The sequence below is a fragment of the Myotis myotis genome, unplaced genomic scaffold, assembly GCF_014108235.1.
Source record: "Myotis myotis isolate mMyoMyo1 unplaced genomic scaffold, mMyoMyo1.p scaffold_m19_p_15, whole genome shotgun sequence".
Taxonomy (NCBI): Eukaryota; Metazoa; Chordata; class Mammalia; order Chiroptera; family Vespertilionidae; genus Myotis; species Myotis myotis.
This window is the reverse complement of record NW_023416319.1, coordinates 5,347,932-5,361,718: the sequence shown is the minus strand read 5'-3', so window position 1 is coordinate 5,361,718 and position 13,787 is coordinate 5,347,932. Positions and strand designations below refer to the sequence as shown.

Here is a 13,787-nt window from a genome sequence, read left to right as displayed (position 1 = left end):
AACACAAAGGCTTATTTTTTAAAAAGCACGGTCTAATCAATGCAAAAAAACCCAATCAGAAGTTTTGATTAAAAGTCCACAATGGATCCAGTGTCTAAAAAAGAAAAACTACATATATTTATGCACATTTGTACATACACTATATATGTATATAGCTAAATACACACACACTGTTTTCCATCACTGGTACAGAGGTCAAGATGGACACTCACTGCAGGCTAATGAACATGGCAGAACAGACGTGTGCTGAGTGTGGTTATCGCTTAGGAGGCATGATGAATGTGCTCTGAGCAAAATCATGAAGTTCTATATATAACAAAGTTCCGGTGAACCAGGTGTCAATAGAACAAGGCCACGGACATCTGTACAAGATTTCATTAACCACAATGTTTTAGAGTGACAGTCTACACCCTAACACAGAAGGACTGACTCAAAGCAACCAAGAGTTAAAGGTCAGAACCCAGGTCGGTGGCTTTGAACCCCGGTCAATGGGAGTGTCACCCACCATTTCGTTTTGCTTGGTCTATAAAGGAGTTGATGTGCGGGACATCTTGTTCTAAGCTCTACCACGCTTTCCAACCAACAAGCACCACCAGGGACCAGATGTCAGTGCTTCACCCTCGCACTGGCCATGCCGGTGGGCTGCACAGCCTCCTGTCTGCCTTGACCTTCCTTTCATCATTAGTATTCCCACTTCCAGCCATATCTCCCCACCACTTCACATGTGAATAATCTCCCCTGGACTGCATGGCTGCAACAGTGACAAACAGAACTAATGACCCAATTACACTGCCATCTGTTCAACAAAACGTGACCTTCTAAGAGAATATCCGCAGTCTTACTGGGTTTAGTACACAGTCACAAAATTAAATGACATGTGGGAATCAATACAAAATATTTATTTTTTTCAAACCACAGAATCCACCCCAGAGCCACACTATAAATTTCCCAGAATTGGAAGCCGTTAACATTTCCCTAAAGAATCCAGTCCAACCAGAAATGAAGATCATTCCCAACCAGCAGGGGTGCAGGGTCTTAATGTGCCTCTGATCAGCATTGTCTGTAATTCTCCCACAGCCACATCCACATAAGCAGAAATAGTGTATGCACTTATGCCACTCGGCTGTGGAAAGAGATTCAAAACAGGGGCTTGGCCAGTGGAGGAGGGAACATGTCAATGACTTAGTTCTAAAACAGTAGAGACAGATGAGGAATCATTTTCCTTGGAAAATAATAGGGGTTCTTTCATATACAGGGTGGGGCAAAAGCAAGTTTACAGTTGTGGGTATGCGAAACCGAATTTATTTATAATTAATTATTTTAGTATTTACTAATTACTATAGTACTTTCCAAACAATGGTAAACCCACTTTTGTCCCACCCTATATTCTGGTGGCCAGAAACTGAGGCAAATGTCAACAACGTAATAAAAATAATAAGAAATCCATTTCTCCATGAACTACTATTTTTAACTTCCAATAAACATAAACGTCATCTTATGCGATTATATTGAAAACAGTAACACAATGAAAAAGGTCCTATAAACCTCTTACGGGTGTCAGTCACGGAATTCACATTCTGACCTTCAACTTCAAAGTCCCCTTAAGAGGCCTTGCCTTGGAGTAAAGTAAACATATACTCTGAAGCTCAATGAGACACCATGAAAAACCAACTGAAAACATCCTAAGTGACTGGATAGCTAATGTGGGTTATCTTGTGTTGGTTTTTTTAGTTGTAAAGTTTTTAATATCTCAGATTAGTGTATACTCCTAAAACAATGTTCAGTCATTTTTACAACAGCTGCTTACTAAACAATTGACTTTTGGCTTAAGGGCAATAAATCTTGCATGATAATCACGAAAATAATTGTGATAAAACAGAATAAATACAGAAGAAATTACAGCCAGCCTCCATAAGATGACGACCAACCTGGAAGGTTACCCCGGGAGAGTAAAGGGTTTATTAAAGACTATGATACAAGTGCTCCTGCTCACTTCATACCTGTAAAAACCATCGTGTCCCTGGGTTACCATACCTCTGGCTAGCGCGTGTGCACCGATCGCCACTCCCAAGTTCTCTTTGTGCTGAAGGACGTTCGAATCCCTGTGCAGTCAGTACAGAATATTGCAAGGTGATGTATGTGCAAACTCTTCCTGAGGAATTCTTTGTGTGTGCAAATCTGCTACCCGACGAGAAGCATGGGCAAGGGCACCGGCAGCGTGAGGGGGCTGCAGTGCTGGGGACTTTGGCGTCCATTCTTCTGCAATCTCTCTTACTCACAAATAGGTTTTCATCCTGTACCCCAAAGAAATGGAGGGGAGCTGCCTCAAACTTGTAAGAGGAACAGGAAAAATGTAAAATGTAGTAACGCACGACTCCTGCATCCAGGTCGGTGTTTCTTCTCAGATTCTACGTAAGAACTATATATGTCAGGGTTTGCTTTCTGCCCCACAAAAAACAAAGTAGTTGGTGGGCTAGGGTACAGCTGTGACAACAGAGGGCATCGGATGACACTGTTACTGAAGATTCAAGCCAACTTTAAAATAAGTACCGTCTCTCAAAACCATTATCATCTGCTCATACTTTTTCATGCCATGACTTCAATGTGATTGGACTGGCTTTCTTGTTGATGGTTTAGATTTAGGCTGCACACACACACTAGTCAATTTAGCCAAATCAACTTGTTGACCATCGACCTGCATGTACAATTTTCTGACTTGGGCCCCACAAAAGTCAACTGGTGGAGAAACGATATACTATCCTGGCAAGAATACAGGTAAACATGAGAAAATACTTTCTGGCCAACAATGCTTCGTCAAAACAAAAATGGAGGACAAATCTTATTTCTTCTCATGTTGCAAACTAAGAATTTAGCTAAGAATTCCAATTAAATAAGCAAGGTCAACTTTGGCTTGAAATAAAGAAATGGGTTCTTCATACTGCAATGTACCTCGGGGGTGAGAATGAGAAACCACTGGTCACGTGCACCAGGAGAGCGTGTAGTTCCTCCTACAGCGCCTTCCCTCCGGCTTTGCAGGACCAAGCCCTGGCCCAGGGCTGGCTACAGTCACTGCCCAAAACTTTAGAGAAACTACGTTTCGCAGACTTTGCCCACTTTTTGTTTACACATATAATAAAAAGAAGACAATATAAAATATTTCTCCATTAACTTAATAATGCAAAAACATCCAACGGTTTTAATGCCAATTCACATCATAATACAATGCTTTTATAGGGAAAGTTCTGTTGTTGGCCAAACAATAGTCTCTCCCAGAAAAGCATCTGGGTATATTATTAAATTACTGAAGAACCTATCAACATTTTTCTTAAAAATCCAATTTTATTCCTGCAGAAATATTATTAAAACCACTCAGGAGAGACTTTAGTTGCAAGTGTTATTTATAAGCCTGCAGCAAGCAGTCCATTGAGAAAGTAAAATTTGGCCTTCATGGTAAAATGGAATTTTTCCTTGATACTAGAATGTTACTGGTGCAGCAAATCAAACTATTCAGGGCATAGGGAGAGCCCGTATATATTCTTACAGTAATTCAGTGTTCAGCAATACAATCCAAAATACTCACAGAATTAATGAGCCTAACTCAAATCCTCCACAAAATCTATCAACTCTGGCTGACAAGTACTTAGAAAAATAAAATCTGACCACCTTTACTTTTACTTCTCTGAGTAATAATTTCACAAACAGAGGACTTCTATTAGATGACTTACGTGCTCCTAAGATCACACTTCTAACTCTCCCACCCCCTAAAAAGAAACAAACTGAATTGGCAGAGGCAACTCTTAAAAAACCCTGCAAATCAGAAGTGTGACAGTATCCCTAATGTCTTCTTTTTCTGCTCCAAGTTCTCTGAAGAGGTGACCATTAGTCTGACATAGCCTAAGAGACTCAAGCATAATGCTCAATGTAGAGTCAAGCAGAATTGAGAACAAAATTTTTTCCCGTTTGCCACATCTTTCTATTTTCCTTTGCCTTTCAAGAACAGCTAGAAAAAGCTTCAGAGTCTAAACAACTAAATAGCACTGTGGGTGTAGAAAACAAAACAGCTTGGCCACAGCTGGAAGGGGGCCTCAAAACCGCAGCAGTGCTACTTCTTTTCAGACTTAGATACAATGTTTACAAGATGCAGACTACAGACTTTAATAGAAAGTACCTATCCTACCCATTTAAGATGAAATGGATCAGGAATCCCACGCCACTGATTATATTGGGATTTAATAACCATATCCGTTTCCTAGAGCATCGCCGGAGCCAGCTTTTACTGTTGGATGATTCTCAACATTGAAAGGGGAGCGTTATTGCTGAAGTGCTGGCCACGCCTGGACCAGCGCGATGCCAATACCACAGCAGCTGGTGAGATCATGTTAAGTGGTAGAGGGAATGGAAAAGTTCTATAAGAGTTGGTCCCTGACATTAACATGAATATGCCATGGTGAGGCGGGGGGCAATCTGACCAACAGGTGCCGTTTCATTTTCCCACTCACTCAGCATCCTGCTAGGAAGCCACTCCTGGCATCTTGGAGGGTTACTCCATGATACCATAAGCTTTTTCAGGAAGCATCTGTGAGTGTGACAACATGGTCACAGAGTTGCAAAGTGCACAAAGCTCAAGGCACAGTAGAAAAAAGTTGTGAACTAATGGGGAAGAAGGTATAGCAAAAGCAGAACTAGCATTTTCCTTTCACAAGACTTCCTAATCTAAACAAAGACCAACTCTTTTCAAGGAGTTCGTTTTGGTTAGGGGTGAAAAATACTGTATTGTAATGATCCGCTTGGTTTTAAAGCTGAAGGTATCCTGATGTGTGAAACCAGTATGCCGAGCGCCGAGCCCACACATGAGCAGAACAGCGCTGTAAGAGATTCTTCTGCTCTTGTATTTGTGGAGGAAGCTGCTGATTCCGGCTGTCGGATTTCACTTAGCAACGGTCACTTTTCAAGATGCCTGTTCCTCATGGATTAATAGATTTCATTAAAAGATTGTCCCATTTCAAAAATCCCCAAGTCTAGCAGCAACTGACAGTTATTTTGTTAGTTAAAATTTTGTTTTGTTTTTTAAAATTACGAATCAAAGTAAGAAGTCCGACATCCTCTTCTGAGAGCAGCCGTGTGAGAGCGCCTGAGTGCAGGACCCGCTGTGCTCGGAAAAGTCTCTGCAGCTCCAGTGTGTCCTTGTGGCAGGAAGGAAAGTACATTCAACACAGTCACTATCTGTACCCTCTGGAACTCGCACATGCTGAGGAGCTGTCTGCAAAAAATCATCGGAACAGGAAAAAGTATGAATAGCAGAGAGCACTTAATAATGGTAGGAACCTGCCTATACACATATTCCTCACCCCTCTCCCCATCGCCCAAAAGGAGGTTTTTAAAAAAGTGACTGTGAGTGGAGTGAAAGGGGGGCTAGATCATCAGCTGCTGAAGCTGGGTCACTCTAGGTCTCAACAGAATCTGGCGGCCTCTTGACAAATGCCTGAGAACCACCACCACCAGCTGGACCTCATCTGGGCACAGCTTGCAGAATAGTCTGTCCTCGGTCACATTCAGAGCCTAATGAGCCCCCTGTGGGTATCATTATTCTCACTGCATGGCCACTGCCAGTGGCTATCTACATCACAAAACATCCAAGATGGTAAGGAACACACTACTTACTATAAGCCAGCTCATCCCCAGCTCTCTTCCGGGACTGGTCACCTCTGGGGTTAAAAAAGGAAGAGTGAGTCAGCAGGGCTGAATGACATCTTCACATACCGACAGGAGAAATGGATTGACATCATTGATAATGGAAGTACAGCAGACATTGCAATTCTAAACCAACCACCTATTTGAACACATATCAAACGTACATAGTAACTGAGTCATTTATAAACTGAATATTCTTAGCTAAAGGTTGCTGTCTTTTAAATATAGAAGGCTATTAAATGAAGGAGAGATTATCTACAAAGATGGTTTATACTGGGTTCTAGAAAGTTCAGAGTAAAATGTCTTTGAAGACTAAATGGGTTTATCAACATCCCTCATAACCTTATACTAGGGCAAATTTCAAATATAAAATACAGAGGATAATTCAAAATCTTACCCTAAAAAGCTCTATTATGAAACTGAAAACTGCTGAAAGCTTTTGAAAAATCTCAGAATCTCATTAATAATGAATAAGAATACCCTTCTAGCAATAGAATAACATGAACCTTTACACACATTAACCAGTTCATCTTCAAACACCAAAGAAATTCTAGTTCCACTTTAGAGATTAAAAAACAGAGATTCTCATCAGGTCCTATGCTACCCATTAATGCTATTTTCATCTCTCTAGTTTCTCAGACAATAATTCAGACAAATGACTAAAATATCAAAGCAATGAGTAATAACCAATTCACCAGCTTTTAGCTCTGGCCAATTCTCTGTCCTTGGCCACTTTTCTTTTCCTTGTATATTCTCCTTAGTCTAGAACAGTGGTTCTCAACCTTCCTAATGCCGTGACCCTTTAATACAGTTCCTCATGTTGTGGTGACCCCCAATCTCATTGTTACAAATTGAACATAATTAAAACATTGTGATTAATCACAAAAACAATATGTAATTATATATGTGTTTTCCGATGGTCTTAGGTGACCCCTGTGAAAGGGTCTTTCGACTCCCAAAGGGGTCGCGACCCACAGGTTGAGAACCGCTGGTCTAGAACAATCATCATACAGGTGCTGTGACTTGAAATACTACCTATACCCAGTGGGTCCCAGAGTTCTATCTCCAGCTCTGATATTTCCCCTGCACGTCAGATGCAGGTCCAAGGGCCTCATCATCACCAATAATTTACACATACTGCCGATGTACATGGCCAAAACGAACGCTGCTGACTCCACTCCTTCCTCAGTCTTCCTCAATAAATGAACCCAATTCCTCAGGCCAGAGTCCAGCTCATCCCTGATTCCCCTCTTTCCCTTACTTTGGAAACATAATCCAAAACAAGCCAACCCTCATCTACTCCACAGCGACAACCCCAATCCAAGACACTATCATCTCTCCCCTACACAACCACAAGTCTTTCTATTAGTCCAGACAAGAGCCAGAGTGATCTTATGTAAAAGCATACATAAAATTATTTCATGCCTCTGATGAAAGCCCTTCAGTAGGTTTCCATTACCATTAAAAATCAATTCACATTCACTTCCCCAGTCCTGCGAGATCTGGCTGCTACCTCTCCATCCTTCCTACCGAGCTCTGGTCCCTTCAGCCGCTCTGGTTCTCTCTCTGCCCCACAGACACATTAGCACGGCTGTACTTACTATCTGCTCTGCCTGCAATACTCGCCCCTAGTCAGCCAATGGCTAGCTCCTGACCACCTCTTCCCTAGCGGGAATGTCTCCTCCCTGGAAGGCATGACATCACCAGGTTAGCTGGAATGCCCCTCACACATGCCCCGGTCACTCATTCTCTATCCCACACTCTGTTTCATTTTCTTCATAACGCTTATTATTATTTGAAATAAACTGTTTACATGTTTATTATTTATCTCTTACATTGAAGCACAAACTCTGTAGGAACAGGAACTTTGTTGCCTTGTTCACCAGTACCCAGAACAGTGTCTAGCACACAGCAGAAAATAAGTATCTGCTGAACAAGCTAGTAAATAATTCATAAACAGCCTCTACAGATTATTAAAATGCCAGCTCAAGTTAATTATTTTCTGCTTCTGAACAATCTTAGTCCAGACAAGAGCCAGAGTGATCTTTTGTAAAAGCAAAAATAATTTCCCATTTTCTTTCTCTGGTTTTTGCTCAAGACTAGGAAAAGAAGACCTCCTGCAGGGCTGGGTGAGGAGCCTTAATGACGGGCAGGAGAGCAATGAAGGCCCCTTGTTCTTCTCTGGGCTGAGCACTGAGAGAAAAATGTGCATACGTTTAGCATGAACTAGCCTCAGGCAGCTTAGAGAACTCTGCATGTTAGAACATGAAAACAGATATTTTAATGCCACTTTCCAAAGACCTCTGTTGTGAACACTATACAAACCAGCTGAGTGTCTTACATCATTACTATTTACACTGGTATTGTCACAGTAGCATTCACCAAATATTCTTGAAACAAACAGTTAATGCTGATCAAAAGGAAAATGTAGAATTTCATATCCGGAACCTCACATTCCCAACCCCCAAACGCCAAATGAAAACTGAACCTGCAGAAAATAACAGGAGAGAAACACAGATGTGAGAATGACAGGGAAAAAAAGGTAGTGGAAAGGCTGCCAAAGACACCTAATGCGGCAAGCAGGGAAAGCTGTAAGCTGCGCTCCAAACCAGACCCTTCTACTGAAGGGAAAAGCTCCATCTAGAGTCACCTCTCAGCGAAGAGACCAGTACCCCTACCTGCCAGGCTCTATTTGGTTTCAGAAATCCAGGTACCAATTATTCAGAAAGAACATTTTATTTGCCCTTAAAAGCTATCGAGTAGCCACTTTGAGGAGGACCACAGGCTGGTTTGAATGAGATACTCCATCTCGGGGCATGCACGTTAGATGTTCCCAAATGAGCTTATCTTCTATAATGCAATATGACAACAGCAGATACCAATCAGTCTTCCCTGACAATCATCAATGCAATTATGCAGGTAACAGATAAAAAGAAAATGTTGCTCTTAGTTTATTTGTTCATTCTAGCTTTGAAATAAGTCCACATTGTATGTCCATGCACCTGAATATTTCACATAACTCCAGCTCAAATGAGAATCTGCCCATCAAATGCAAAAGAGGATATATTTACAACCCTCACACATTATTTTGAAATATTTCAAAGACTTACTCTGTGCCATCCACATTAAAGCTGTGTACTGCCTATTCAGGACTCCATACATCATGTAAGTGGAACATAATCTTAAATGAAAAAATAGTTTGCAAAGCTGAACAGGAATTGTGGTTGATAAGGCATCCTATCCTATATTATAAAGAGCTAATATGCTAATTAGACCAGAAGGCAGAATGACCTTCTGGAAGGACCAGTGGGTGGGGCCGAGGGGCCGTGAGGCAGCCAGGGCTGCGATGGGCCGAGCCCCTTGCACAAATTTTGTGTATCGGGCCTCTAATAAACCATAAAATGACTGCTCATATCAGAATAGTCAGTAACAGAATTCTTGTTAAGATAGCCTGTACTATATTCTTTGTTTTTTGTTATTTTTTTTTGCATTGGTGGGTACAATTTCTTCTAAAACAATTCTAGCCAAATACTGATCAAGGAAGGCATCACAGCTAGTGAGGCAAAACGTGGAACAAGAGCTGAAGTGCAGGCAGACTCCCTCCCAGCGGCTACATGTAGGGTGCTGCACATCCTTTCTACCGGGCTGGGCCAGCTCAGCAGTGGGGCGGAGTGAGTCCAAGAAGGTCAGCTTGGGCAGGGCCTACTCTGTGCTAGGCACTCCTCAGAATAATTTTTGAGGCAAACCTTAATTCTCATAGTAAATGTGTAACGAATTGCTAACTTAATTCTAGAAATGGCCCAATTCAGTCTGTGAAATTAAGCATTTTAATTTTCTCACCTCTGGAAAACTAACATTTAAAAATTTCAGGCAGAAGGTGTATGAAAGAATTCCACTAAGAGAAACAAAAAATCCAAACTCAACTCCAAGGCACTTCCCTGAATATGATCAACTTGGCCTTGGCAAATAGTGCCATGTTAGTCCCTGTACAAGAGCAATGTTCCATGAAGCTGTTTATGGAGTCAGTTACTCATCCCCAGCAAATTTTATAGTCCTGCAACCTATTGTCTTATACCAGTTCCAAAATTAGGGTTAGGAAATGTCTCTGGATGTGTTTACATAGTTGCCCACACTGCTCGGCAAGGTAAATTCAAGATGCTCAGAGAAGTCCACGAGAGCTTACTTCCTAAACTGCTTCATAGAGATAAAAGTTTTCGGAAGGCTATTTGTTAAAGACACCAATAAGTTCATCTCTAAAATTAAAAGCAAACACATAAAACATGAATATAAGCATAAAAGACTTCAAATTTATGGTGATTTCCCCCCACATATTATGGGGGGAGAAGAGGGAACATAAAAGGTATACTCAGATTATTCTGCATTTATTTTTAAATATGTAAGGAAAAACTTTAAACTAGAATTCAAAACACATGAGCCAGAAAAAGACAAAAACCTGACAAAGTTAGTTACACAAAAATAAATAAAAACTTCTACATAACTTAAAATTAAAAAAACAACAACAACCAACATCATAAGTAAATCAAAAGACAAACAAAAAAATAAAGTCTTATCTCAGGCAAAGAATCAATCTTTTCACTATAGAAAGAGCTTCTAGAAACAAAGAAAAAAACAACTGATAATCAAATAGAAAAATGAAAAAAGGACATGAACAGGCAGTTTACAGAAAAGGAAATACAAACATGAAACTATGCTCAACCTCACCCTTAACAAGAAATGCAAATTAAACCAACCCTGTGAGGTTGGCAAAAATCCCAAAGTTTAACAACATACTTCACATGCAAGGCCATGAAGAACAGGCACTTTCAAACTCAGCTGGTACATATGCAAAACAGACAATCCCCTATGGAGGGCAATTTGGCAATATTAATCAAAATTACAACTGCTTTTACTCTTGACCCAGCAATCCCACTTATGGAAATTTACTCTCCAGATATACCTGCAACAGGTATAGAATTATACATGGACAAGGCTATTCATTGCAGCATTCTCTGTAACAGCAAAAGGCTGGAAATAATTCAAGTGGCCATCTACTGGGGACTGGTTAAATAAGTTGGAGTACAGTTACATAATCGAACATGTAAGAAATGAATACAAATCAAAACTACTTTGTATTTCTTGTACCTTAAGAAAAACACTGGAAGGAATCATAAGAAATTTAAAAATGATCACCCAATGGGTGGGGGGAGCTAGGGAGGCAGGCGGGGACACACCGCTCGCTCAGTGTGCATCTTTTATTCTCATTTTGATTTTTGAACCACACAAATATATTAGCTCTTTGACAATGAATAAGTAAAACGACTATGGCATTAAATGGCCTCATTCTGTGTATGAAAATAATGCTGCTGTTAGAAATGTTACAGTCAATGTCAGGAAACAGGTAACCACTGATCATCAGGGAGAGAAACTAGCTGTTTACGTTCTACTAGTATTTCCCACTGGCCTTTCCTTCCCTAACTTGCTCTAAGAAAGTGGTGTTTAGAGGCCTATCTAGCCATACAGCTTCACGGAGCCTTTCCAGTGAGAACTGACAGTGGTTACTCAGTGCCCCCACTACCATATGGGCATAGATGCCACCAAGACAAAATGGGGGAAAATGCCAATCCCTGGGTCAACAAATTATCTGCTTTATTTCCTAACCTGTGCTGAAACCACAGACTTGGTAACAGTGGTCTTGGTCAAGACCAATATTCTGAGATTTAATTTGGCCTCAATGATCAACTTACTGCTACGTGTGGTCACCACTATGCCTAATGAGGGAACCCGCTGTCTTCCTTCCCACAACTTTCTTCCTTTAATGCCATGGATCCAAATAAAAGAAGATAAATAAAAATGTAAGTAAAGAATAAGGATACTGAAAATACAAGGTATTATGCACCCTTCAGTGATGTGGTGACATATAGGGTATTTTCCCATAGGGAATCACAAAGTTTTTATATAATTTATTTTTGTTGAAAAGATGTACTTTGCAAGATTTCCTGGGTTATAGTCATGATACAGAATTGTAAATTTTAGAGAAATTAGCGAAGTGTATATGTTAAAACCAAGGAAGGCAAACATCCGGCAACATTAAAGAGATACCTTCTTTTTTAAGAAGGAACAACTAGAATTTAGGGCAAAAGTGAAAATAAGAAAAAGAGAATCTAAAGCCTCTTTACACTAGTTTAGTCATAAAAGTGCCTATAACTGATCATAAAATTTCTATAATGCTTTTCGAAATGTTCAGAACTAATATGAGGATCAAAGTTTGAAGAGCTCTTGGAGGCTGCCCAGCTAACTGCCCACCCAGTGAGAAATTGCTTCTTCAAAATCCATTTAGTGAAGAGCAGCTTCCATAAAATCAAAACGCAGCCTAAACATTCCACAGACATAGGTAGCCTACCTCTCCCGGGAACAGCTTGACTCTTAGACAGTTATTTCCGTCTAAGAACCTTGGCATCCCTCCCCTGCCAAGCCAAACTGGCCTAAGGAAACTGATGTTATTTTGTCACAAAGGGGAAAAAACTTGCCTCATAAAACCATTCTGCATAAGTTCTCTTTGAAGTTTCTGATCTTGAGCAGCATATTCAGAAAGTTCAGATTCCACCGCCGGAGGGAGAATATTTGGAATAAATTTAGAAAATAGAGTTGGAGCCATCTGAACCCACTCTGTGAGGGAAGGAAACAATTCATTAAGAAAATCATAGAGGCAAATTAAGTTAAATATATATTAAACCAAACTTAGGTGCAATCCCATTCTGATAAAGAACATACAAGAGGTTAAATTTCCTTTCTAAAAAGAATTTACAGTGTAAAGAAAGCAGATGTTTTTACATTTTGCCACTATAACAAAATTTAATGAAAATCTCTAGAGAATTTTAAATGATCCTTATCAAAACTTCTAAACGTGAGGGAAAACATGAACGAGATAACTTAAGAATTCTGAGTGGGGGGCAATTGGAGGGAAGAGACTTGGTGGGAATTAGCCCTATAAAGCATTTGTTAAGATGGCTGGGGAGGGTTGGGGGGCAGAAGGGAGGGCGGTAAGAGATCAACCGAAGGACTTGTATGCATAAATATAAGCATAACCAATGGACGTAAGACACTGGGGGGTAGGGGAGGCCAGAGGATTGTCAAGGGCGGGGGGGGAAAAAAGGACACATATGTAATACCCTTTGTAATACTTTAAGCAATAAAATAAAATAAATAAATAAATAAATAAATAAATAAATAAATAAATAAATAAATAAATAAAAGATGGCACACTGGACCAAGAAGAGAATTGTGCGGATAGTAATAAATAGACATATAAAAGGAAGCCCACAAAAATGGATGGGAAATCAACATTTAACAAGTGGGCTGGAGATAACTAGTAAGTCTTTTGAAGAAAGACCTATTTGACCTGACCCATGCTAAATACAGCAAATTAAATATATGTAAACAGTAAAAGAAAATAATTGTATTGTTATTTAATTATTTAAAAAGATAAATGATCAAGAGAACAATCTAAAGAAAAACATTCAGAATAAATAGACATAGAGAAGTCTAAGGAAATATCTGCATTGATGATTAATTCATATTTTTATTATGGAGCATTTTTACAAATCAGTTAAGACCAGATAAATGAAAGACAGGAATGAAAATAATTTACAATAAAAAAGTAGAAAAGCCTTGTTAATATTCACAAAAACTCAAGTAAAATAAACACAATCTCTTCCCACTGCTCACTGAACTCTAACTGTAAATAATGAGCACCTGGAGCAGGTGTGATGAAACCAGCGCTCCTTGCTGGTGGCCCTACTGAGCATTGTTACCCTTTTGGGTTCTTTTAATCTGACCTCTTCAAATGTTCCCTCTTGGAAAACATCTTAGCTGTGTACCTCAAGAACCATAAAATGTCAAAGCTCTACTTATTCCAGTGAGTTCAATTTAAAAATAATAATCTGAGTAAATGTAATTCTAAATTTGAAAAAAATTGCACTAATGCTGTGCAATGCTGAGTCAGATAAGTAAAAAATTCAACAGAACAGCCAAGTTAGAGATGGTAAAAAACAAAACAAAACAAAAAAAACACCAAATAAATAAGGACCACAAATTAC

General features: G+C 39.8%; 1 protein-coding gene across 3 annotated transcripts in view; it reads right to left on the bottom strand.

Annotated features, from left to right (window-relative positions):
• Nucleotides 1-883: 883 nt before the first annotated feature.
• Nucleotides 884-13,787, bottom strand: part of CACUL1 (CDK2 associated cullin domain 1) — a 44,853-nt gene continuing 31,949 nt past the window's right edge. Inside the window, exons 7-9 of one of the 3 annotated variants that reach the window (XM_036335830.1) lie at nt 12,219-12,357; nt 5,662-5,750; nt 5,081-5,260 (exon numbers count right to left, since the gene is read on the bottom strand). In XM_036335830.1, coding sequence (XP_036191723.1) covers nt 5,220-5,260; nt 5,662-5,750; nt 12,219-12,357 — 269 coding nt within the window. In that variant the 3' untranslated portion in view covers nt 5,081-5,219. Of the gene's footprint in view, nt 5,261-5,661; nt 5,751-12,218; nt 12,358-13,787 lie in introns of all 3 variants that reach the window. The other 2 variants (XM_036335831.1, XM_036335832.1) reach the window with 2 other exon arrangements.